Here is a 23,451-nt window from a genome sequence, read left to right as displayed (position 1 = left end):
GGAAGGGACAGACAATAACAAGCTTCTTTCAAAACAGGATATTCTTCAGTATCAACAACAGAAATACAACCAGTCTGCTTGTGGTCATAAAGCTTAGCTGTATCGACGGACGGGGCAAACAAACCAATAGTATTCTTGAAGGAAACAGTGAAAGCAGCAATATAAGCTTAGATGGCACTTATGAGCTCTTAATGATGTGCTTGTAAAGTCTGGAATGTCTGATGGCCAGGTCTTGTAAAGAAGACTTAACACATGTAATGGCAATGACTTACCCTTTCCTGCTACCTGAGGCATCAGCAGGACATGGCAGTGGAAAACCAGCAGTGCCTGAAGCCGTGCCTGAAACTCTCCCAGCGTAGATCCTTCAATGAAAGCCTGTAGTGTGCTGACCAGCATTTTTAGACTCATCTGCTCAGCTTCTGAACATTTCACCAAAAATTTAAAAGGAAAGAAGGGAGGAAAAAACAAAACAAAATTCCACATGAAAATTGTTGACTGTTATAACCTTTATAAACTTCCAGCTCAATATGACGTCTCTATTAAGCAAGGTTCAAAAGAAACTAAGAAACTTCCTATAGAAAGAAGAAGGGGGAATTCTAATTTTAAAATAAGGAGTAAAGACAGCAAACAACATACTGAGAAAAAGAAGAGAGGACGAGAGGCAGTAACAAGATGCTGCCTGAGGCCAGCTACATGCACAACTTGACAGTGCATCAAGCATTCAAGAATATTTGCTATTTTCTATGAGTGAATGGCTTTTTCAGCCATGATGAGCACAAATTATTCACTGCCAGTTGCTTAATTCCTCATAATCATTCAGGAAGAAATAGATCTTGGAAGAATCTGGTAGGGAAGATAGTGTCTTTAGAGCTTACCTATAGGAGGAAGACATGCTCCTCTACTTGGAGATGTAAAAAACCCCCAAGAATCAGAGGCTTGACAAGTTAAGTACATTCAATTATTATTCATGAGATTGGAAGAGCTCTGCCTCCTCCCAGAGGACCATTTTTTCATCTCTACAATTTTACAAAATTTTGGGGGCCAGGTATGGAGAACATTTTTTTTTCCCCCCTTAAAACTGTAACTTGAACAGCTGCAGACAGATTTGCTAGGCAAGGTAGATACCAAAAACATACGTACTGTAAGGATTGTTTATGCCTTATTCAGAATGCTGAAAACAGTTCAGCTAGGATGTGAACTCTGCTGCATGCAATAAGAAAAAGGTAAGGTGCCTTTTCCAGCTGTAGACAGAGGCCTCCTCCCTTTCAAATCTCAGTTTAAAATATGTATCTATGCGCATGAGGCACAGTAACCAGTTCTTCCTTTCAGGTGCCTTTTACAGGCATCTTCCTTTCTTTACACTACCTACAATGTTAGCCCTAGGAGACAAATATATGGTTTCAGAAATAAATACCAAATAAAGTACACACTGTCTAGAAGATCTTATACTATCATGGAATTTATCATAGGGCTTTCACAAAAGGGACAAGAACTACACCTGTAAATGTATCCTTTAACTCCAGCATTTTTAAGTGCTTAACCGTGCATCCTTAGAAATTGCTGGAACTGTATCACAGGTTTATAGGAGGACAATACTTACCTTCTTCGTTTCCCTCTGTTTGTTCTTGCACATACTTCTCAATCATCTGATAGATTGAGAACCAGTGCTTTGTGGATTTCTCTACATGCTGCTTCCTAATATTGTCCAGACTTACTGACCAGCAACTGGAAGCAAGGCAGGGACAAAAAAACAAACAAAACAAACAGAAATCAAAATTGTTGGCAGTTTGGGCTTGAAAACAACACCAACTTTATTCTCAGTTTCTACTGAACTGAAAGAAAATTTTGCAGGATGAAACCATGTATACATATGCTTAATATACACAATCAACTATTGAAGATCACCGCTTTGCCACTATCATATATAGGGGAAGAAATACACAAACTAGGGGCTGTCAAACAAAACCAGAGAGAGACAAGTTTAAAGCAAGCAAAAACAGTCTCTTTTCACAAAATGTGAGGTTCTCCTTTCACAAAATGTGAGGTAGACTTGTGGAATTCCTGATCAAGGTATACTGTGGATATGAATATTTTACATGGTCTTGACAGGAGACCGGGCAACCATTTTTAAGGGAAATCTAATGGGGGTTATTAAACAGACAAACCACTACAGGCTTACAAAACCCCAAGATGAAAACAGGAGAAGGCTGGGAAAATATTAGGGTGAAGTACTGTAGCCATTTGTCCTGCTTCTACTCCTTCTGAGGCATCCACATATGGTCACCAGGAAAGACAATACTAGAATGGGCATGCTTATTCTGAGCGGGTGCAGGTATTCCTTTAGGTTTGGGGTTTTTTTTTTTCTCCCTTCTCCCCCCTCTGCCCCCCCCCCCACCAGGATAGGTATCCACACAAAGGAAACATTTTCCACAATTAAGGCAATACAGGCAAAAAAGGCGTTGGAATGCGTCTCTGTACGGAAACAGAAGCCTACTGCTATTTCTTAGATACTGTAGGGAAGGACAGTTCTTACTTCAACTCCAGTCTGTGCCACTGGATAATCAGCTGTGTGACCAAATCAAGATGTTTCTTCAAGGACAAAGCTCGACTAGCGTTTTCCTCCCAGGCCTGGCGGGGGGGGGGGAAAAAAAAGTTCTCCCTTATAAAGAAATTAATCTTTACATGACAAGACTCATTTAGGTCTCTGGAGCATTTTCCTATTACTTAAACTTACAGCATGAAGCAAGTTCACTTCCTCAGATCCTTGCACACAGACATCTTTCAGTTGTTTTTAATCATGGTACCAATACAAATAAGGAAGCATAGAAGAGAAACTAAAACAGTTTCCCTTAGCCCTCTTCATACCTGTGCCTTCGCAAGAAGAATTTCTAAGCCATTCAGGAACTTCGAGAGAGGACTAGAGAGTGGAAAACTCCAGATTCTGTCCATCACAACTAACAGCTACAGAATGAAAAATAAAAATGCAAAAGTTAAGATTATTTAGATTCATATATAACCTTCCTCTGCAAGATTTTTTTTTTTTTTTTAACAGCTTCCTGGTTTTAGCATTTAGCTCAACTAGGAGTTCAGTAAAGGCCAGTGCTCTGGACCAAAGAGCACAAACAACCTAATGCTGAGTTCCAGCTGATTCTGGGTTTATGCATTAGTCTAAGAAATACAGAGCAGGAGAGTTCAACTAAGTGGTACCAAAGACATCCACTTTTAAAGCACTATCAAAAACAAACAAATAAAAAAAAAAAACCATCGCATTCTGGAAAAAAAAGGAGCCCACACAGGAAAAGACCTCAAGAATCTTTAAGGTATGGCAGATTGACTGAAGCGATAAGATCAGAGTAGTCAACGAATATCATTTAGCATTTCATAACTAAATCAAACTGCTGATAATACCTAATATATCTGAAGAAGTAGGCATCACTTCAAAACATCTGTGTAATTAATACACAGATTTATGTCTCAGTGAATATATGCATGCATGTGTGCATGTATTTATACATACATTTACACACATACACACAACTCTAAAATACTTGCTTGCACACAACTGTTTTCTCCCAAACATTTGTTGAGATATCTTTACCTGCAGAAGTACTGGATGCTCAGGCCATTCCTGCAGTAACCTGTTTACTTCTTTAGCAAAATTATCAAGTACAGGTTGGCACTGACGGACTTGCTGAATATTAGGATGCTGGTAAAAGTCATATGGGCCATCTTGCTGTAGCACAAGATCTGAAGTCAATTCCTCAAAAAAGGTATTGTGAAGAAGAGTGCTAACTAGCAGTTGGCTTCCCAGAAGACTATCATTCATTTCAGCACCTAAGAAGCCAAAAACGACAGACATGCTATTCATTCTTTTTTAGTTGAATAGGAAAAGTTCATTTTTTCCTGCATCCTGCTAGCATTATCCCAAACCTTATCATGGTGTGTATTATGAAGATATAAGAATATGCCACACACAGCAATGAGATAGAAGCAATGAGTATAGAAGAAGAGGCATACTTAAGCTTTACATCCTCTATTTTACCAACTTTTTGTACAAAAAATAAAATCAGGATCCAACTGTGGTTCCTCTATGCATAAATTCACATCAAGGAGATTTACTACAAAAGCATTACCAAGGTTCTGTGAAAAAGTAATCCAATATAAAAAAAAATATATCGCATACATTACACCTGGAGTATGGACACACAAATAAGTTACGGTAGAAACAGCAGGCCTGGCACATTATACACTCCTTCTTAACTGCCTACACACACATTTACTAGATTAGAGCTGAAATACTGCTCTGCTTTGAGAAACGATGAAAAATATTAATCCGGAGATCTCGCACATTATTATGGTTTTCACACCAAATGTGCCAAAGTTTAATGTAAAAACAAAGTGCCTGTTATTTTTTAAAAACTATAGAAGCTCCATTAAAATTAATTTCTTTATGAACCTAATTGAAAATTTTATCTCTGGGAAACTTCTGCAAATCCATTGTCTCCAACAGGATTATGCAGATGAAAATGTTCAAAATTTTGGATGAGGAAGCAGATTCAGTTTACTCTTAAACTATGTTGGTTAAGTATTAAAAATTGAATAAAAATAAAATAACCCTTAAAGACCAAAACATCCCAAGAGAATTCTGAACATGGAACAAGTTCTTTGGAAAACAACAGCAGTGTTTTTGTACATTTCCTCCATAGCATATAAACATTTAATGACTTGCAGTACAATTAATTTGGAACTAATCATCACAAAGCTAGAACTAAACATCTGAAATGTTAGCAACCTTACCAATTAAAGGATAGAAGTGTGACACCAGACATGCACCAGTCTGATAGCAGGAAAGAAATGTACTCAAATAATGTTTAGCTTGATGTGAAGGCAGACTCTGTTGATACCACAGGGATCGTGCAAAGTTTAAGCACAACTGTTGATGAACCATCATTACTGTTTGCATAGAGCTCTTGGACAGAAGAGCTCTATCAACTTCCAGCTGGTCTTCCAACTCATCTACAGTTTCCATTTTTTCTTCTAAACTTGCCTGAGCTGTGATATCTTCAAAGTCCTACAAATCACATTATAAACAACAGTCAATTATAACTCCTTTCTTTAATGCCTTTTGGTGGTGGGACACATGTGGGGAGGAGGTGGGTATTGAGACAATGTGCTAATGATTTGGAATTGCCTCTATATAAACACACTACCCACCTCACAGTTTAGATGTCAATCTGAAACAGAATATAAGTGAATGGAACAATTATGTTAAGGGCATAACCACAGCAGGCAAGAGAGTGCAGTACAGAGAGCCCTGTGCTGCTGCCCACTAAACCTCTTCCAGAACAGGCAGCAGCACAGTCATAGCTGCCGATAAACAGCCTTAACGCTGTTCGACTGCTTCCAGAGCTTTACTATTACATCTCTACCTCCCCACAACCCACGGATCCACAGAAGCAGCTCATGGATTTCTATACTGCACGTCACTGCTTGGGGAAGATATGTAGTAACGCAGGCCAGTTAAACATGAAATTTGGCATCTCGAGCCATTTATTCAGTTAAGGAGAGTAGTGCTCTTTACAGATAATACAACCTCAGCAGACCTTACTTGCTAAATGAATCAAACTTCAGAATTCTACCATAAATAACTAATGACATCGTCATTCAGTTACGTAACTTAGGGTTACATAGCAAAACCACAGTAGAATTTAAATCCAGAAGTTAAATCCAAAACTTTCGACAGCCAGAAGGGAAAATGAACAAGAAGGAACTATCATTCCAACACATGGCTAATACCCTTTTATATCAAGATCTACCCTACATTTTCCTTTTGGCTGAAGAAAAAAAAAAGTTTCATCTATCATTATGTTTTATTTATAACGTGTATTCTCAGGAGCTATTTTACGCATAATCTTTGTGTTTCTTTGCAGAGTACTATTGTTACCTTTTCATGAAGAGGAAATCTCCTCCTAAATTCTTTTTCTTCCTCCTCTTCTTCACTCTGTCCTTTTCCATGGCTTTTACTCCTGTATCTGTACAGACTGTTTTCCATTGCCTCCCGCTCTTGAGCACGGCGTTCCTGTTCATCCCATTCATTTATAATTGCCTGAGGAAACACAAAGCAGCATACTTTTACACAAATTAATACTTAAAATCACATTATACCTCATCGCTGTGACAGCATCTATCTTGTTTGGCTTTTTTTTCTTTTTAATCCCTGCTTTGGGTCTGCAACAGTAAAAATCAAAGCCATTTAACTTGAATGAAGATTAAGTTGCCCCTGCAACAAACCAACGAGGAAAGAGCATAGGCAACAGTATGCAATAGAGAATCCTGCTCCAAGTTCTAGTCCTCTTTCTTAACTCTTTCTAGTGAGTTTCTCTATAAAAGTTCTTAAAAAAAAAAAAAATCTTTGACAACCATTAGAGGCTTTGATTTTATGCTTTGATAAATCTGAAGTAGTTAACATAATATGCTTAATAATCTTTTATTAAATCTGTGAGGGGAGTAGGGGTGGGAGACAACTTTAAGAACTTTTTACTGATGTTTATCCAGGTAGTTCAGTTTAAGAATCCTACAAAAGCAATCAAAATGCTACTCTAATTATTTTCTGGCCATTACAGTTCAGATGTTACCTGACACAGATGCCTAAAAAGCTGCAGAGATTTCTGGTCCATCTCTCCTTTAGATAGTACATGGCATCGAAGATGCAACAAAGCATTCACTAGCAGCTGTTCCAGAGTTGGGCAAGGCTTCTGTAGTCCCTCAGATTCTCCTTCAGAGTGCTTCAGAGAAAACTTTTTAAGTCCATTAAGGACCTCAGCTGAATTCACTGAGCATAAAATTTCTGCATGAGCAAAATAAGTGGGGAAGGTGGGGCCAACAGAAGGAAATGCCAACAAAGAAGTGAGGAGGTTGGCAAGATCAGCAGGACAGACAAAACTGTTGAGCATTGCATAAGCTTCAGAAGCCACTAGTCTCATGCCATGTTGCAACTGTAAGATGGCAGTTTGCAGTGGAATGATGGCATCGGGGAATAGAGCATATTCCTCTGCCAAGTGTCTCCTAAACCGGTGGTGTGACTGCTGCCACGACGCTTCTTCATTTAACAGGTTTTGTATTGCCTGGAGTGACTTAGGTCTTTCCCCACGGAGGAACTGCAGAAGGCGAGCTAAAAGATCTTGGACTGCAGAAACCTGTGCAATACTGTTGATGTACTGATGAACTTCCTGGTATAAGCAGTCATAGGGTGGGGATGGAGGCCTGAATGCTTTTTTTCTGGAAAGATTGCTTATCTGCTCCTTCAACCTCTGCATTCTTTCAGGCAACAGTCTGTTAAGAAATAACATTGACCAGTTTAGAAGCATATTGTAATAAATGTAAGTATTTCATAGGCTACACAGTAACACAATGGAAGATACATCACCAGTATTTTCCCGATTTGTAAGAGACAGCAAATTAGGAAAAAAACAAAACAGAAAGGTGGCACCAGTATAGCATGCATACACCCTTCCCTCCCTCACTTCTCATTTTTTTTCCACACTTTTCCATTAAATGTCAATTACGCTTTTTTTGCTTGTGACCCGACAGCTCTATGAGCATTAATGGAAATGCAATATTACTGGAAACAATCAGGAATTCTGAACTGGCTTTCAATGACTATCTTTCTTTTTAAGCAATAGCATAGAACTACCAGACCAATCTACATGTATAATACTAATGAGACTGGAAACTTCCATTAATTGTGGAAAATTAAAAATAATACCCACTTCTTATCTCCATGCACAAGGAATACCTGAAAACCTGTACAAAATTCCCATTCATTTAAAATTTCTTACTCTGGTTCCTCAGATTAAAAACCAATACCTACAAATTCTAAGCATCAACAGTGTATTCCAATCAGTAAGATATTTAATTCGGTAACAGCACCATAGGCAAAAGCTGATGCTAAGTTACACACTTGCAGACTTCTACTAAATACAGATTGGTCTAAGAATTCAGTAATTTAGCACTGGTTTCTGCTGAGGCCTTTAAGAGTTACAATCATAGATAATCCATCTCATTTCAGTTTGTTAACAACCTTATCACAGTTCAGTGGAAAGTACCAGAATTATGTTAGACGTGTGACTTTATTTTCACCTCTGAGCATAGCTTCAGTTTTATCAAGATAGGAGGTCCACATACACAGACATGGCTTTCAGGTGAAAAGCATTTACATACCCCCATTTTGTGGGCTTGTATCATATCAGTCGGTGTATTTACAGCAGTAGAAAGTGTGTATGGACAATTCCTCAGTTACTGCAAGTAAACCTCTACAGAATAGCTTCTGTATTTTTCTTTATCATCTTTTTACCAGCAATTTACTACTTCCAAATCAACAAGCCTTAACTTATTTTGACAGATTAACATAAGCATTTGTAAGGCTATGGAGAAAATCCACCCTGAGCATCTGTCGATGTAATTTCCAATCTAAACAAAAAGAATCAAGTGCCTGGGATATTACCTGAGATGGGGATGAATGAAGTTGTTGATTGCTTCATCTTCAATACTTTTCCCTGTATGTAGCTGGGATGACAAATCGTTTGTTTTCCATTCACACTCCAGCTGATGCAACTAAAAAGGAAAGAATAAACCCTTCTCTGAAGTTCTGGTTTTGATAACCCAGCAGGTGCATCATCTTCATGGACATTAAAAGAAGTTATAACTGTATAGTTTAAAAATCATGCTTTAAATATCAAGTTTGTATCTTCACAGGATTTACCCAAGAATATCCAAAACAAACTCCATTTCACTGATGTTATATATAAGAGAGGTAGAAGCCAACCCAACTCCACACTCACCTCTTCTTTGGCATACTTGAGTTTGTATTCTCTTTTCACAGCTGGATCAAACCTAGTCTGTGGAAGCCACACCTGGATCTGCACCAAACCAATATTCACCCAGAGGCTTCCTCGCCAAGCTGTCTCTGGTAGCTCCTTAAGCCCTTCCCCAAAGAACTGCCGCAAGCAAGTGAGCAGGAGAAAAAGGACTTCTTTAGGAAGTAATTCCTGATCAGTGATGCTTCTAAGCATCTTGAGAAGGTAGTCGTATGCAACAGGATCCTTGAGTGAGAGTTTCTTGCAATACTCCAAAAATGTGTCTTGCAGATCTATTGGAACCAGATCTACTAGGGCAGAGAGTTGTCTACCCAGCATTATTCCTTGTAGTCTGGAATCTGTGTATCTGAAGGCACAGAAATGAAAAAAAGTTTACCTCTGGTAAACAAGCTTCTATAACATGCCTGGTTTAAATAGCATATATGTGGAAGGAAGGTCTTTATACCTAAATTCTGCTATTGAAGAGACAGCCAGGTTGGTCCACAATGCTGTGTTGACTTCATGAAGCTGTTGCGCTCTCTCCATCCATTCTCCCAGTGTCACATGGGATGATGACAGAACAGGAAGTCCACTCACATCCCACTGGCTTGTCTTGCTGCTGCTAGTTAGAATTTCAAAGAAGCACTTTGAGAAAACTGCTCGGGTCAAAATCCCTGGGCCCTAAATTAAGAGATTAAGAATTAGATTTTTCAGATGCAACTTGCACTGACTATGCTAGAGTTTAATGTATGTTGAATTGTTTAGCAAAACAGTCTTCAGCCTAGCTACTTGATTAGGTCAGAATAGACAAACCTTCATAGGACAGTTCATATGGGATTTAGGAAAGTTCTTTTCCTCTGTTGTAGGTAGCGGTCTCCAGGTCAACCAATAGTCTGGATCTGTGGTGAAAGTACTGCTCCAAAAGGATGCTAGTGCAGCACTAACTAGTTGACATGACAGAACAGACATTTCTTCAGGGGATATCTAAGGAGACAGAAAAAAAACAAGAACCAGGGGGGTAATACATAGACAGCAAATGAGAATCAGCAGGAATAAAAGAGCATGATACTATTTTGCAATAGAGATAGTACAAGATTCCCCTTAAAGTCTTTTTCAATTTCACATAGCATTTGCTTGCATCTCTTCTCAACAAGAACACAAGTTCACTTCCTAATGCCTGCACTGGCTCACCTTCCTTCTCTGTCTGTGGAACAAGCAATGAGTTTACAGTGCAAGTTTTCAGCATACAGTCTCTATTCTGCAATTATGCAACCTCATATTATGCTAACAAGAATTTAAAATATACACAAAACCAAAAAAGACACTCCACATTCTGCTCAAAAGAAGCTGAGGAGAACTTGCTGGTTTATTGAACTTCATGGGAGCACAACTGCCACCATACCATAGCTAAATATTAACTGACCAGAATTTCTGATGCATTAAACTGCTCTAAAGGAAATACATCAAATAATCAAATAAAAACTGTACCAGTCTGTCTATTTTGCAACATAGACCTAAACAATTTAGAGACATAGGAACAGAGACAAATATTTTAAATTCTTCCGCATAAAATTATTTTGAATAAATAGATATAACCAAGCTGGTACCTGTCATTCAATCAATTTTCTGTTTTCTATTAATTCATGGATGGATGAATGGAACAACAATATCCAACTATGTTCATAAGTTTATACAGAACTATGTGATTTTAGACTTTTAAATGTTTAGCATTGTGGTTTTTTGCATGCTCATAGTTAATAACATTTTCCATTCTCATTAAAAAAAAAAAAGAATTGGAACAATAATTGTCAGGCATAGAAAGTCAGTACCTTACAGAAATATATGTATTTTGAAAACTCTGAAAAAATCTGCAAGAACTAAAGCTTATTCTTACTTCAGTAAGGTGTAACAAGTGCCATAGTCCAGACAGCTGGTGAGAAGCAGCCGGTGTTAATTTCAGGGCAAAAGCTATAAGCTGAGTTAGATCTGAACATATATGTAGTTCTTGACTGCAGTTCTCCCTGTAGCAGAAAAGAAAAATACAGTTTAAGTAATGCTTAAGCCAGACAACTACAATAAATCATTTGGATAATAAAACAAATTAAGAAGGACAGGAGAGTCACAAGAACAGTGAAGACTGGTTAGAAGGTTAAAATGACAATATTTTAAACACTGGAGAAGAGGAGGCACTCTAACAATACTCAAAAAACTTGCATCCTTCAAAGTTGGCAAAATCTAAATTCACAGCTGAAGGGTGAAGAAACAGAATCTTCTCTAGCTATAAGGTACATGTTCAAAAAAAACAGACAAAACATTCAGAGACAAATTGCCTTCCAGCTTTACAGTTCCTCTTGTGAAAATCAGAACTTTGCTGAATTTGAGAAGCTACATCAAGTGATTTTAAGAGTCTCATTGTATAAAAAAAATACTTTCACTGAAGTTTCTAAATGAACAGCTTTTTTCTTTAAGAAATAGCAGATCAGTCAAAAACACAGACACACTTGGCCCCTGGAAGCAACACCAGCACTTCTTAAATTAATAATGTTAATTTGAACTAGATGCATGTAGTTTACTTGGCTTTTTCTGTTACACACAAAAGGAAGCATGCATGCTAGGGTACTTTCTTCATCATCAGGTCTAATTCAGTCTTTCTGCAACAGCCCAGCAACATGGCCATAAACATCTTTATGTTAATTCCTAATATGAAGGACCGCTGTTTCATTAAAAGGAAAATATTACCAGTAAGACAAAAAAGGTTTTAGGCTTCCTTCAACTATAATCCGTTCTACAGTTCAAGCTATTTCTGGAGTCTAGCATTTTTATTCCAAGGGGCTTGGACATCAACATTCCTATATTTGGATCAATAAAAATCAGTTTAATGGAAGAAAACTAAACAACTCTTTTGGTGAAACATTTTATAACTGCCCAAGTGCAATTCTGCATGCAGACAAGGAATGTTTGGGCAATTATATACATATATATGTGTGTGCATGCAAACACGTGTATATAGACACAAACACATATCCATACATCTGTGCACACAGACATGCACATGACTTTACATAATTTTTAGCTAGGGACTCTGAATCTTGTGAAAGGAAGATGGGATTTCTCTTTTCAACCTTGTTACCTTCTTGCACAAGCCTTAGCCATATAATCTGCTGTCAGCTTGTACTGCCAGAGTGTGCCCAAGAATTCCATTGCCGGCCACAGCTGAACCCTACTGCAGAGCTGGATTAATAAGGCAGGGTCTAAAGGGTTGGAGATGGTATCTTCAGTAATCATTTCTTCTGAATGAGTATGTATAACTCCTTCTGCTGTCAGCTGTGAATGTATGGCTTTCAAAAAATTCTTTAGTTCACCTGTTTGACAGGATGCAAAAGGCACATAAATGCATGTACTATACTTTTTGTCAGCAAACATTTCACATCTGTTTCATTTTTATATGAAAAGGATGGAGACCACAGAAATCATCCTCTTCGGCTCTTCAAAGAAAGTTACCTACCCAGACTAACATCTTCTAAATGATTAGCTCTGAGTATCAGGCCCTCAGCTTGCAGCAATGCTTTCTTTATCTTCCATCCAGTGGCAGCGGTTTTCAGACAACACATTTTTTCCTGCCACCTACTGCTTCCAAAGGCCAATCTTGGCTCCAAGATGTTGGCTCCAAGTGGTTTGCTGAGAACTTTTAACTGAGAAAAACATTCCACGCCCAGTTTATCCTGGAAACATGAAAAGGACATTTGAACAAGTGGCAAATTATTTCAATAGTGCTAACAACAAATGAAATCTGTGACTGCAGTCAAAACTTTCAGGGAAAATTTCAAATTCACATGCCCCACTAAAGTGTAGGCACGCATAAACCAATCTGCAATGACATTCACAACTTCACAACAATTCAATTTAGTCCTACTCAACACAGTAGGAAGACAGAAATTGAAATAACTGGCTGCAATTCCTCCATATTGAATTTTCTTCTTCTTCACAAGGGAGCTACACAGGTTATACAGACAAACAATAGATCAACATGACAACTTACCTAAACTAAGGGCAATAAATACATAAATAAATTCAAAATGACAGAAACAATATATTATCACTTAAAAAACCTGGCACTTCAGACCTGCAATGTAAATGCATTTGGATGCCTAGAAAAACCTCCCATAGTCCTCAGTAAGCACTGAATGTTTTGGAAAGTCTCATGAAGTTTTTAAAAAAAAAAAAAAAAAAAAAAAAAAAAACCACAGCTGAACATCTTTAAGAGATCAGGCCTAGATGAGCAACCTACATGTCTACTTGTGACCTGCTTTTGAAAAAGGGACTTATGCTCTTCAGAAAGCTTTACTGTAAGATTTTTTTTATTGAATAAACCAACTGCTGAAATAACTTTAAGAAAAACTTGTCAAAGTTAAGAGGCCTAACCTTTAAAATCTACCTTGGTTTGGTAAGTCATAAAGCAACCTCATCCTACGTGGTGTAAAAGGAAGTACAGAGTCTATTCTACATACCCATATGTTCACTAAATAAACAAACGGAATACTGATATTTACAAGTCCCCAGCACAGAACAAGTAGTAATATTTTTATACTTGTGCATCACTTGATATCAAGTAACTGCTATTTGTACTAATCATAATTAATAATAGAAATGCTATCTGGATAGCTGATGTATTTCACAAAAAAGATGTACATTAACATAGGCTGAAATTTCTTTTTTAATCAGTCTAACAAGTCCAGAAGGAATGTCTTTTTGCTAACCCAGACAGCAAGTGCTGCAAATCTTTAAGAATGTCTTAAGGTATATTTGGACAACACTGGAAGCACAAGTCTTTTGCAAACTGAGTAGCAATACCTTAAAAGGAAGCGGTCTTCCTAGAGACTTCTGTAGTATCTTCATACTGGCAGAAACACCGGCAGGATTGGCCAAGCAGTTCTGAATGTGCTGTGAAACAGACTGAATTTCTTTCGAAACCCTTGAGGGAGAGAAAGAGAAAGGGGGGAGGGGGGAGGGGAAGACAGTTAGCCCAAAAGTTTGAGGGGAAAAAAAAGGCAAAAAATTGCACCAGAAAGGAAAGTTCCTTCTCCTTCCATTAAAAAGGCAACCTAATTTTAAGGAAGAAACAATGGGTAAAGATTCTAGATGGAAAAATATGCCAAAGGGAAGCCCTACACTAAGAAATCCAGGTTTTAAAAACAATCAACTATTTAATACATTGTACTTGCAAAACTAATGAAATACAACTTGGACATTAAAGCAAATTACACTAATCAGCTAGAAAGCTAATAAAAAGGTAACTTGTGCAACCATTTAACATAACCACAAATCAAAGCCACTTACTTGTGCTGTTCTGATCCAATAAGCATCTGAGGAATTCTGTCAATCAAATGTTTCATAACCCAGTGCCAATGCAGTGACAGAAGTGACAATCCCGGTGAATCCACTATCAGTGTGTCAGAGACTGCCCAGAACCGATCACGCCACAGCAAGCAATATAAAATCTAACAACAAGCCAAAAAGGTTACAGTTTTCCTATTGTTGAGCCCTGCATGTTGCATAATACTTTGTACTTCAAGCAAGAGGAAACACAACACTGTCAGTTCCATCAGCTTCAGAATCAGCAACGCTTTACACTCAGAGGTACACAACTAGCACTCAACTACATGTCCTCTAAAAATACTGGTTGGGTCTGGTGGCAGTGGAACCACACATGTCAAAAAAGTGAAATCCATGGACCCAGGCTACAATGTCATTGTTAAGTTTCAGCAAAGTGATCTTGATGGTCTGAGAAGGGAGAGGGAGAAATGAACTACCTCTGCAATCTGAATGTCACCTGTCCAGTTTTAAATGTTCACATCTGAGATGGATGTGGAAACTCCCTTTACCATTAGTGTAGAGAAGCAGGCACTTCTAAGACACAATTAAAACATCCTAAACAGGTAGAGAAGATTAGATGATAAAGCTCAGCAATGGACACCTATATCCCAGGTGCTTACATTTAGGTATGGTAATTCCCACCCAAAGGCTTACTCTACATTCCACAGAGAAGGAAGTAGGAATTAGCAAAAATAGGAGGTACAGCACAAATACAGCCACTGAAACAGAGTACCACACGATCATCTTCCTGGTGTCAAGCACATTCCGAATATTAACAGAAGCACTGCTGTTTATTTTATGGCCCCTGAAACTAGAAGAGTTCTGCAGACTAACTTCCAATAATCCCTGCAAATGTAATACGAAAAGTCTGCTCACATCGTGCGTGTCATCATCACTTAAGGCCACTTGAGTAGACTTCACCCAGTGAAGCATAAAGGCATCCCAAATTTCAAAGAAAGCAGCAAGGTTGACCACAATTGCATGAGGAAGGGAGTTGTAACTTCCTGGATCTGGAGTTTGGGGAGGAAGGAAAAAAGAAGGGAAAAGACTGAATATTCCAGCCATATATAATGACAATGAAAGGCTTCTTTCTGACCACTAGATCCTCTCAGTGGTTGGGGCAAAACTGAAAAGATCCAAGACTCAAAGTAACAAAATATTCCTTCACTATTTGCACAATTCTCTATGTATTTAATATAAAAAAGGGAAACATTGGACAGCTCCTTCTATGAACATACTAATTTCATCAGTAAGTTTTTTTCCCTTTGTCTTAAAAGTAAACATCCTACTTATATAATAAAACAACAGAAAGAACTAGAACAAAAGGATTTCTGAAGAACTTTGCTATTTTTATCAGCCAATGACAGAATGTAATTTCAGCTTCTCTCTACCATCTTCTGAAAGTTTAGATAATCACAAAGAAATGATATGCACACATGACCTAGTAGAGGCTGGATATATATGCTGTAGCATAAGATATATCTAATTTAGGAATAATATGTTATGTACCATTTTAGTCCTCATCTGACTGCTTTACATTCACACAATCTTCACACATTCAGGACACACAATGTCTAAAGCGGCAGATTTCATAACAGTGCAATTCAACCATATTTAAATTTGACGATAGCACTAACAGAAGCAGTGAGAATCAATCCCACCTTTATGGAAATCTAGAGACATTCTTAAGGCACTAGTTCTTGGCTTCTTGCTGGCAATCAAGTTCTTCTCAGTGTAGCTCCTTTTTTCTCGGTCAAGAAATAATACTGCTCTGAATTAAAAATAAATAATAAAGACATTAAAAATCCATCAGTTAACTTAAAACCTCTGCCTCATTGGAATGGTGAACTATGAAGTGACATGTGACATTCAGTGTATTAGAAAATAAGAATCAAGTGCAGCACAACTAAATGCCTGAATACAGTCTGCAGAAGTAAGTATCACAAAAGCAGATTCCTGACTTCAACAATCACAAAAAAGGGAGAAGTAGTGGGCTACTAAGCAGTGCAATACAACTGCTTGTGGGATATGTGAGCATTACCTGCATTTTACTTTAATTTCAGAATTCATGTGCCAGTACTTTTTCCTCTTATTTGGAAAAGCAGTCCAAATCCCTTCTTCCAAAACAGGACAACTATATGAAGTTTGTTGTCAGTGCTTCCCCTCTGTTATGCTTTATCCCACAGTTCAGGTTAGTGCTGGAAGTACTCTAGCTTATGTGAAATGCCAGGAGCATCGTTTCCTATATTATTAATAAACTGATAGTTTTTAGTTTGCATCTACAGAAAGCAGAAGCAAAGAATTTAAGAATTTTTGTGTAAAACCTCTGTCTAGTATTTTAGATCACATCTAACAACATTTAAAAACATACTTGGCAGAAACCACAACAATTTAAGCACCATTGATTACAGTCATAGGGCAGCCTTCACAAGCCACTTTTGGAACTTACCGGTTTGCTACAGACTTCAAAAGGATGAGAAGCTGATCTGTGTGTTCCGTTTCTGTGTCGAAGTTCATCGAATTTCTAATTATATCCAAAAACTGCATATTCCATCTTGGGTCCAGAGGCATCACATGTTCATCTGGGAAGGCAAAACATGACCAGACAGGACAGCAATGGAGACATCATTCAGTAAAAGACTTTCTCAATCCCCCCCAACTATGCAAGAACATTAGAGAAAGAGGGAGGAAGGAAGAGTCCTAAGCTCCCTCACTCCAGATATCCAAACAGAAGAGAAGTAAGTTGACTGCAGTTTAAATTAACAAGTGGTCAGGATACTCAAAAAGAGAGCCTGGAAACTCGAGTCCAATTCCTGTTCCTCCACAGGCCAGGCAAGAGATCTAGCACTGTCCAGAAAGGGTCTAGTCTCACCATATTTAGCTTTCATGCACCTAACAAGCTTAGAAAGGAAACAATGGGCCTGAGCTCCCTGTAAAACACAGGAGGAAAATTAAATGCCTCAGCACAGGTTTCAGATCAGTCAAAACAATAATTGCTGGGAGATACTGGGATGCTTAAACTATTCAGTCAGAAGTGCAGCAGAGAGATGCATCACTCTTCAGAACACAGCTTAACTCTGGGCTGTAGGAATACACCTGGGTCAGTTAGGCACAGGCTGGATTCACAGTCACAGCACTCATGTAGAGTCAAGCACTCTAATTTGCATAGGATGAATACATTCAATTGCCTCATTTCCATTTCCAGAAAGCAAGAATGCTTTCTTTGAACTAGGTGTAGTCAGAATACAGCCTTTATTTAGTTATGCACATTTCTCAAGAAGGGTTGCAGTGTGTTCAGAGAACACAAAACACTGAGGTCTTGCATCAAGTTCTTCAGAAGTACCTGTCATACTTGGCTGTAGCAACTTGATCATGTTACCAATTCCAGGTGAGAGGGGACTGGCATAGAAACTACCAAGGGCTACAGCACCCGCTTCCAACTGAATCTGCACTAGACCTGTAGGTGAAGGGGAGGGAAGGGGGGAAGAGAGCGTAAGTATACCAAAAAAACAAAACAGTGTTTAGTACAAATAAATAAAATTAACATAAACTGAGCTAGCACAAACAGCCTTAATCTCATCTGTGCATGCACCCCGGACACATTCTGGTTGCTCTTATTTTATATTAGCTCCAAGAGACCTTAAAAGCGGTCAAAATATCATGGCCAAAGAGAGAAATCCAGTAAAGAGTTCTAGGTAAACTGTCGATACTTCACATATGCCAACTATTAGGAACATGGCTTGCAAAAATCCATTAGAGTTTATACCTTCAACTCTTCCTCTTAGTATGTCTGGTTTTTTTAAATTTAGTTATATAGACACATCTGCCTGGAAATAGACAGCAAGATCAAGCGTGAGCAATCCCCTTCATCTGGTGATAAGACAGTCCGAGATCGCAAGGATAACTTCTCCACAAGTTTAATATGATTAATGTAATTAAGCAATGAAGACCGTATCTCAGTTGATATCCTGAATGTTCAGGCAACACAGCTTCAGTAAACTTCAGCTCTGCAATCCCCTGGTTTTCTAACTATTCATATTTTAGAATTAAATAAATGGAAGGCATTTTACTGTTTTTATTACTGCTACCAAAAAAAAATAACGATGAGAATGGCATATTTTCCTACATAAGCCAACAGGTATCTATAAAAATAACTACAATTCAGAAGCAGTACAAGTTATGTGCATGCTCAAATAAAAAATGGCAAAGTTTAGCTCAAAGTCATCTCTTCACCCTAATCTACACAACCTGTTTTCCTTTCTCCATGGAGCCTTATACCCTTGATTTATTGCAGGTAACAGAATTTGCATAGCAGTCCATTTGAACAGGCTGAATGTACTCACATATGACTCATGATCTGTGAAAATACAATAAATCATCCTGGAGGCAAAAGAGAAAGTTAAATAATTACCTACCAAGACTTTGTGGCAGATTTTTCGCTAAGTGGTTAAGCCATTTAACTCTCAATGTCCAATCCTGATTGGTTGCCTTTTCTATGAACAATTTAATTGAAGCCTGGAGGACTTCCATTTCATCCATCCAGTCAGCATCTATCTCAACAGCGTTGAACTGGAGACTCTCAGGATTAGTGGACTGCATGATTTTCTGAAGATCTTGCAGAGTCAGCGGCAGTGTCCTGAAATGCAAAGGGAACTGAGGATCACCAAATAAGGACTCAAACTGCCAGTTCCAGAAAAGAATCCATTCTGCAAGTCAAGTTATTCACCATGCAACTGTTTTTAGGCAAGAAGATAGCAATCCAGCAATCTCTTTTCTTTATTTAGCTTTAAAGTCAACTTCTAACTTTAAATCAGTCCAAGGTGTCTACTGTTAGGAACTCACTATTACCAAAAATTCGTGCAGTGTCAGAGATGACACAGCATTTCACTGAGAAATTATAATTCAATCTGTGCACCAGAATGAGGTGTAAAAATAGGTTACAAAAGACAAAAAAGCAGCACTGAAAAACAGTATTTTTTGCAGTTTTACAGTTTCAATGTTAAATCTTAGTATCAACTTCTATAGCGTGTTCAGTCACTGGACAAGCAAATCACAGTACCTGTCCACAGTAGCTCACTAGACAAAGCAAATAGGAAGTGAGATTTTGCACCAGTGTTGTGAAAACAATTTTAATATTAGACAAGAAAATTGACAAGAAAAAGGAGTTCTTGCATTTGGCCCCTTCACATGGGACTTCTTTCAGAAAGCTTTGTTTGAAAAAAATTTTTTTTTTGAAGATACTGGCCTTTAAATACATCAAGAATAAATGTTTGAAAACATTGCGATTATTTTTTGCCAGGTCAAAGGGAGAACAAAAACATTTCCTCATAAGTACTAGTGCTACCTGCACATGGAAGCAAAAAGTACAAAGGCTCGTGAATATACTCAAAACTAAATACTCACTTTTATCTCCAAAGGAAACTGGATTAGGAGAGTTTTGGGGCTCCTGTCAGCTTGTAAAGCCAGTGTTTACATTCAGATTTTCTGCTAAGTGCCCAGCCCTAAGTCAGTTCAAAATGGATCAAATACATTTATTAATTTGAAGATTGAACAAGTGTCAAAATTTTGGACTGAGGAGTAACACAGTAAAGAATTAAACCTGTATTTCCAGTGGTGAGTGGAAAGGTAACAGCAGCTTCAAATTCAGTCTGCAACTACCACAGTCTACCCATAATATTGGCTCAAGAACAAAGTTTTGTGGGGAGTGATAACACACCACCAATATTTCACACTCTAGCTATATGTTGTTTCTTACTTATTTATTAGACAAAAAAGTTGTCCTCTTGCCTACCTGCAGTTTTTAATGTTCAGTCTATTCAGACAATACATTAGGACCTGTCCATCATTCCGGACTGTTGAAAGAAGCGAGTCTTCTGCTGCAAACAGGCCCATAGGTAGGGAGTCTGGCCACAATCCCATTGCTAGCAGGGAGTCACCCCAAATTTCATGGGAAGTTAGAGATGAAACATGCTTCGTAACTAAATCTAATACAAGCTACAACAGACAACCAAAAAGCAATTCAGAATCACATTCAAACATGTGTTCAAGTACAATAGCTCAGGAAGGTCTTCAATTACACATATATTATTATAAACCAAAGGATATACAAGCACGATATAATCTACACCACAAAGTACCAAAACACTTCAACCATAAGTGAAATAACAATCATATTGGACAGTTCAAAAATAGGAAGTGAATATTGCTGTTTCCAGATGACAGCGTGCACAGCTTTTCAGGTTACGGTTTAATTGAAATTAATACCCCTAAGTCTGAGCTGAAGCTGCTAAAAAACAAGTACGCCTCAGACTTCAACTGGGATATGCTCTGGCTCCCTTACACTGCAAAAGGGTGAGCCACTGACTACAGAAGAGGCTACAAACCATATTTATCCCCCGGGAAAGATCTCAATATGCACATTTCAGATTGAGAGTTTTCATGTAACTCACTCATCTGACCTCTCTCTCTAGTAATATGCCACTAGGCTCAGAAAATACGTCAAGAAAGCAGAGGAAATAACTGAAATTCACCATTCTTCACCATTCTACACTGAAAAAGGACCTCTGGAGCAGCAACTATCTGTAAGAGCAAGCTACATGCAGTACTGTTGCTGCTTACACTGGAGCCAAGAAAGTCACAGAATCTAAGAAATACAGAAAATATCTCAATGACACTTAGACCCGCCTCTTCATCGCCTGACAGATGCCTGAGACAGCATTCAAAATGGTTCAGTTCATCTCTTCAAGAGCACTATCTTCACTAACCCCTTGCTCAGGCATTTAAGAAACAGGATCTCAAACATTAACTTCCTGATATGGTACTTTCTGCATATCTAGATGATGTAAGAAGAACTTCTAAATACAGAATTTTTACCTTTTGGTTAATTTGTAATTGTTGTGAGCGGCCATAAACTTCCCAACAAGCTCTGTAAAAAGACTTTGCTAATCCAAGGCCTCTTTGTAGCTGCTGCAGAATTAATGCAGCAGCATGAAGCAAAGGTGACAAAGATGACACAGAACCTGAAAGAGATTCAGCATTCAGGATGATATGAATGTTTAGTAACCATCAGCACTTTCACCCTCTGAGGATGAACATCACTTTTGTAGTGCTTGAAGATGATCTGATTGGAATGAATCATACTGGGTCTTGAGATTTGAATAGGTTCTTCAAGGTTAATAAGAAAACCTGACAAAACTATAAAATAACAGGTGACCAGCTCAAAATAAAATATCAAGCAGCAGAGATGAATGAAATTCACATCTTCAGGCTCCCAGGTCTTCTTTCAGTGTAATCTTGTTCAAAAAAACCCCCCAAAACGCATGAATGGCCAAGACCAGGCCTTGTGCAAACTTTATACCTGGCTGATTTTCACTTAGAATATATTGCCTGCCCTACAGCTATGGACCACTGTACATATCATGCCAGTGTCTGATGTCTCCTCACAAAGCACCCCAGTTCCCACCTTTTATATGATTTGGGCCTATTTCTTGAGAATGCAAAAGAAAAGAAAAGAAAACTTCACTATACTTGGATGACTTTACTTACAGCTGCATATAACAACAAGACAATCAAGTTTAATATTAAAGAGTTAATGCAAATATTTGTAATGAGCCCAAGCTGTTGTTACCACAGAACTGAGCAAACTTTTCTTACCTGCTATTGCTTCCTTAGTTTCTGAATGCACAGCCATAAGTGCGCCACAGATGCTATCTCCCACTAACCCCATACCATGCAGCAGTAACTTCACATCCAGACTGTCCAGTGCATTTCCATCATTCTCCCCAGGAATGTAAATTTCAATCCCACGATTCCGCATGGCTCTGGATATTTCTCCATGGATAGGATCCATGGAAAGGAAAAGCCTGTCAAATATTCATAAGACATTACTTAGAGCTTTAAACTATCACTCTGGAACCACCAAATGTGCTCTTCCAGGAATGCTATAGAAAATAAATCTATCTTCATAAAAAACAGGAAACTAAGATCTAGAATGTCAGAGACACCACCTGAATTGAGAAATGTGTATGTATAATTATACGTTGAACTTGGCCACAGATACATTGCATGATTTTTTCTCAGCTATGTTTTCCTCAGCGATATCTATTTTCCATTTGCCAACTTAAAAACATAAAAGTTAAATCTGCACCTCTGAGCTCTTTTCTACCGAGAAGACTTCTAGAAGTCTTAACAACAGCTTCAGATAAATCTATACCTAAAAAATAAAAACCAAAGCACCCAACATCCAAGTACTTAATACTACCTGTGAGCAACTCTTAAAAATAAGGAGAGCAAATTCTGAGATAGGGTGCAGTGAAACAGGTTTCTGAAAAGTCAGAAATCTTGTCTCTAATTCAGATGAACCAGAGCATATCAGTTCCTATATTTATTGCATAAATGTAAAAAAGTGGCAGGAATTATATAGAATACTCTGCATGTTCTTCTCCCATCTCCCACAGAGACTACCTCAGGTCTGAACTAATATGGATCCATTAAAGACAGACTGTATAGTATTTTTTTAAATTTGTGTCACTGCAAAAAACTGAAATTTGGTGATGGGATGGAAAAAGCAGGCATAAAACATCCGTGTGTTCGCATGCTGCCTTTCATCACCAGAATATCTGAGTATCTCAGCATGTTTACTGTATGTATCCTCTATTCCATTACAGTGAGATACAGAAGTGCTGAAATCCTAAATTAGAAATAAACAATCAAGACAGAGGGACACTGCTATGAGTTTTCCAATGTAATAGTCTGTGGCAGAAGAGGCATATAAAGCCAAGCCTCTTAAGCACTAAACCAAATGTTAATCATACTGCTGTCTTCTTCCTTGCCATACAGACAGCACCACTGCAGTCTACAGGAAACCAAACAGCATTTAAAATACCAAAAGCCTGGCTCACTGCTGACACTTTTTTCTAAATCCGATATGTATTCAGTGTGTGTGTGTGCTCACATGTGTGTATGTATATATACACTTACACAAATATAAATTATCTATCTATATCTATCTCTATGTAAATAAATGGCAGAAAAGCAAAGCACCTGAAATTTGGATGAGGTGCTACTGTAGGAGTTGTGCCATCTATCACACCTCTCTCACTCATGGTAAGAACACCTCCTGGTTCAAGTAAAGCATTCAAGCGGTCCAGCACAGAAGGGCTATATTAAAAAAAAAAAAGAAGTTACAAAAAGGTAACAATCCCACTCCTCTACTAATATGAAA

At 38.1% G+C, this 23,451-nt stretch overlaps 1 protein-coding gene across 3 annotated transcripts in view; it reads right to left on the bottom strand.

Moving 5' to 3' along the window:
• The window catches only part of MDN1 (midasin AAA ATPase 1), a 109,203-nt gene that overhangs the window by 32,782 nt on the left and 52,970 nt on the right, over positions 1–23,451 (bottom strand). For all 3 annotated transcript variants that reach the window (XM_067293986.1, XM_067293987.1, XM_067293988.1), the window contains exons 45-70: positions 23,271–23,387; positions 21,882–22,090; positions 21,102–21,247; positions 20,020–20,222; positions 18,644–18,864; positions 17,572–17,685; positions 16,678–16,810; positions 15,890–15,999; positions 15,105–15,238; positions 14,193–14,353; positions 13,707–13,827; positions 12,361–12,577; positions 11,986–12,217; positions 10,750–10,876; positions 9,669–9,839; positions 9,322–9,536; positions 8,841–9,222; positions 8,504–8,613; positions 6,636–7,332; positions 5,945–6,106; positions 4,798–5,071; positions 3,599–3,834; positions 2,866–2,961; positions 2,534–2,628; positions 1,601–1,725; positions 273–419 (exon numbers count right to left, since the gene is read on the bottom strand). In XM_067293986.1, the coding sequence (XP_067150087.1) occupies positions 273–419; positions 1,601–1,725; positions 2,534–2,628; positions 2,866–2,961; positions 3,599–3,834; positions 4,798–5,071; positions 5,945–6,106; positions 6,636–7,332; positions 8,504–8,613; positions 8,841–9,222; positions 9,322–9,536; positions 9,669–9,839; positions 10,750–10,876; positions 11,986–12,217; positions 12,361–12,577; positions 13,707–13,827; positions 14,193–14,353; positions 15,105–15,238; positions 15,890–15,999; positions 16,678–16,810; positions 17,572–17,685; positions 18,644–18,864; positions 20,020–20,222; positions 21,102–21,247; positions 21,882–22,090; positions 23,271–23,387 (4,955 nt within the window). The remainder of the gene's footprint in view (positions 1–272; positions 420–1,600; positions 1,726–2,533; positions 2,629–2,865; positions 2,962–3,598; positions 3,835–4,797; positions 5,072–5,944; positions 6,107–6,635; positions 7,333–8,503; positions 8,614–8,840; positions 9,223–9,321; positions 9,537–9,668; positions 9,840–10,749; positions 10,877–11,985; positions 12,218–12,360; positions 12,578–13,706; positions 13,828–14,192; positions 14,354–15,104; positions 15,239–15,889; positions 16,000–16,677; positions 16,811–17,571; positions 17,686–18,643; positions 18,865–20,019; positions 20,223–21,101; positions 21,248–21,881; positions 22,091–23,270; positions 23,388–23,451) is intronic.

Source organism: Apteryx mantelli, chromosome 3 (genome assembly GCF_036417845.1).
Source record: "Apteryx mantelli isolate bAptMan1 chromosome 3, bAptMan1.hap1, whole genome shotgun sequence".
Classification (NCBI taxonomy): domain Eukaryota; kingdom Metazoa; phylum Chordata; class Aves; order Apterygiformes; family Apterygidae; genus Apteryx; species Apteryx mantelli.
This window is presented reverse-complemented; position numbering and strand designations above follow the sequence as displayed.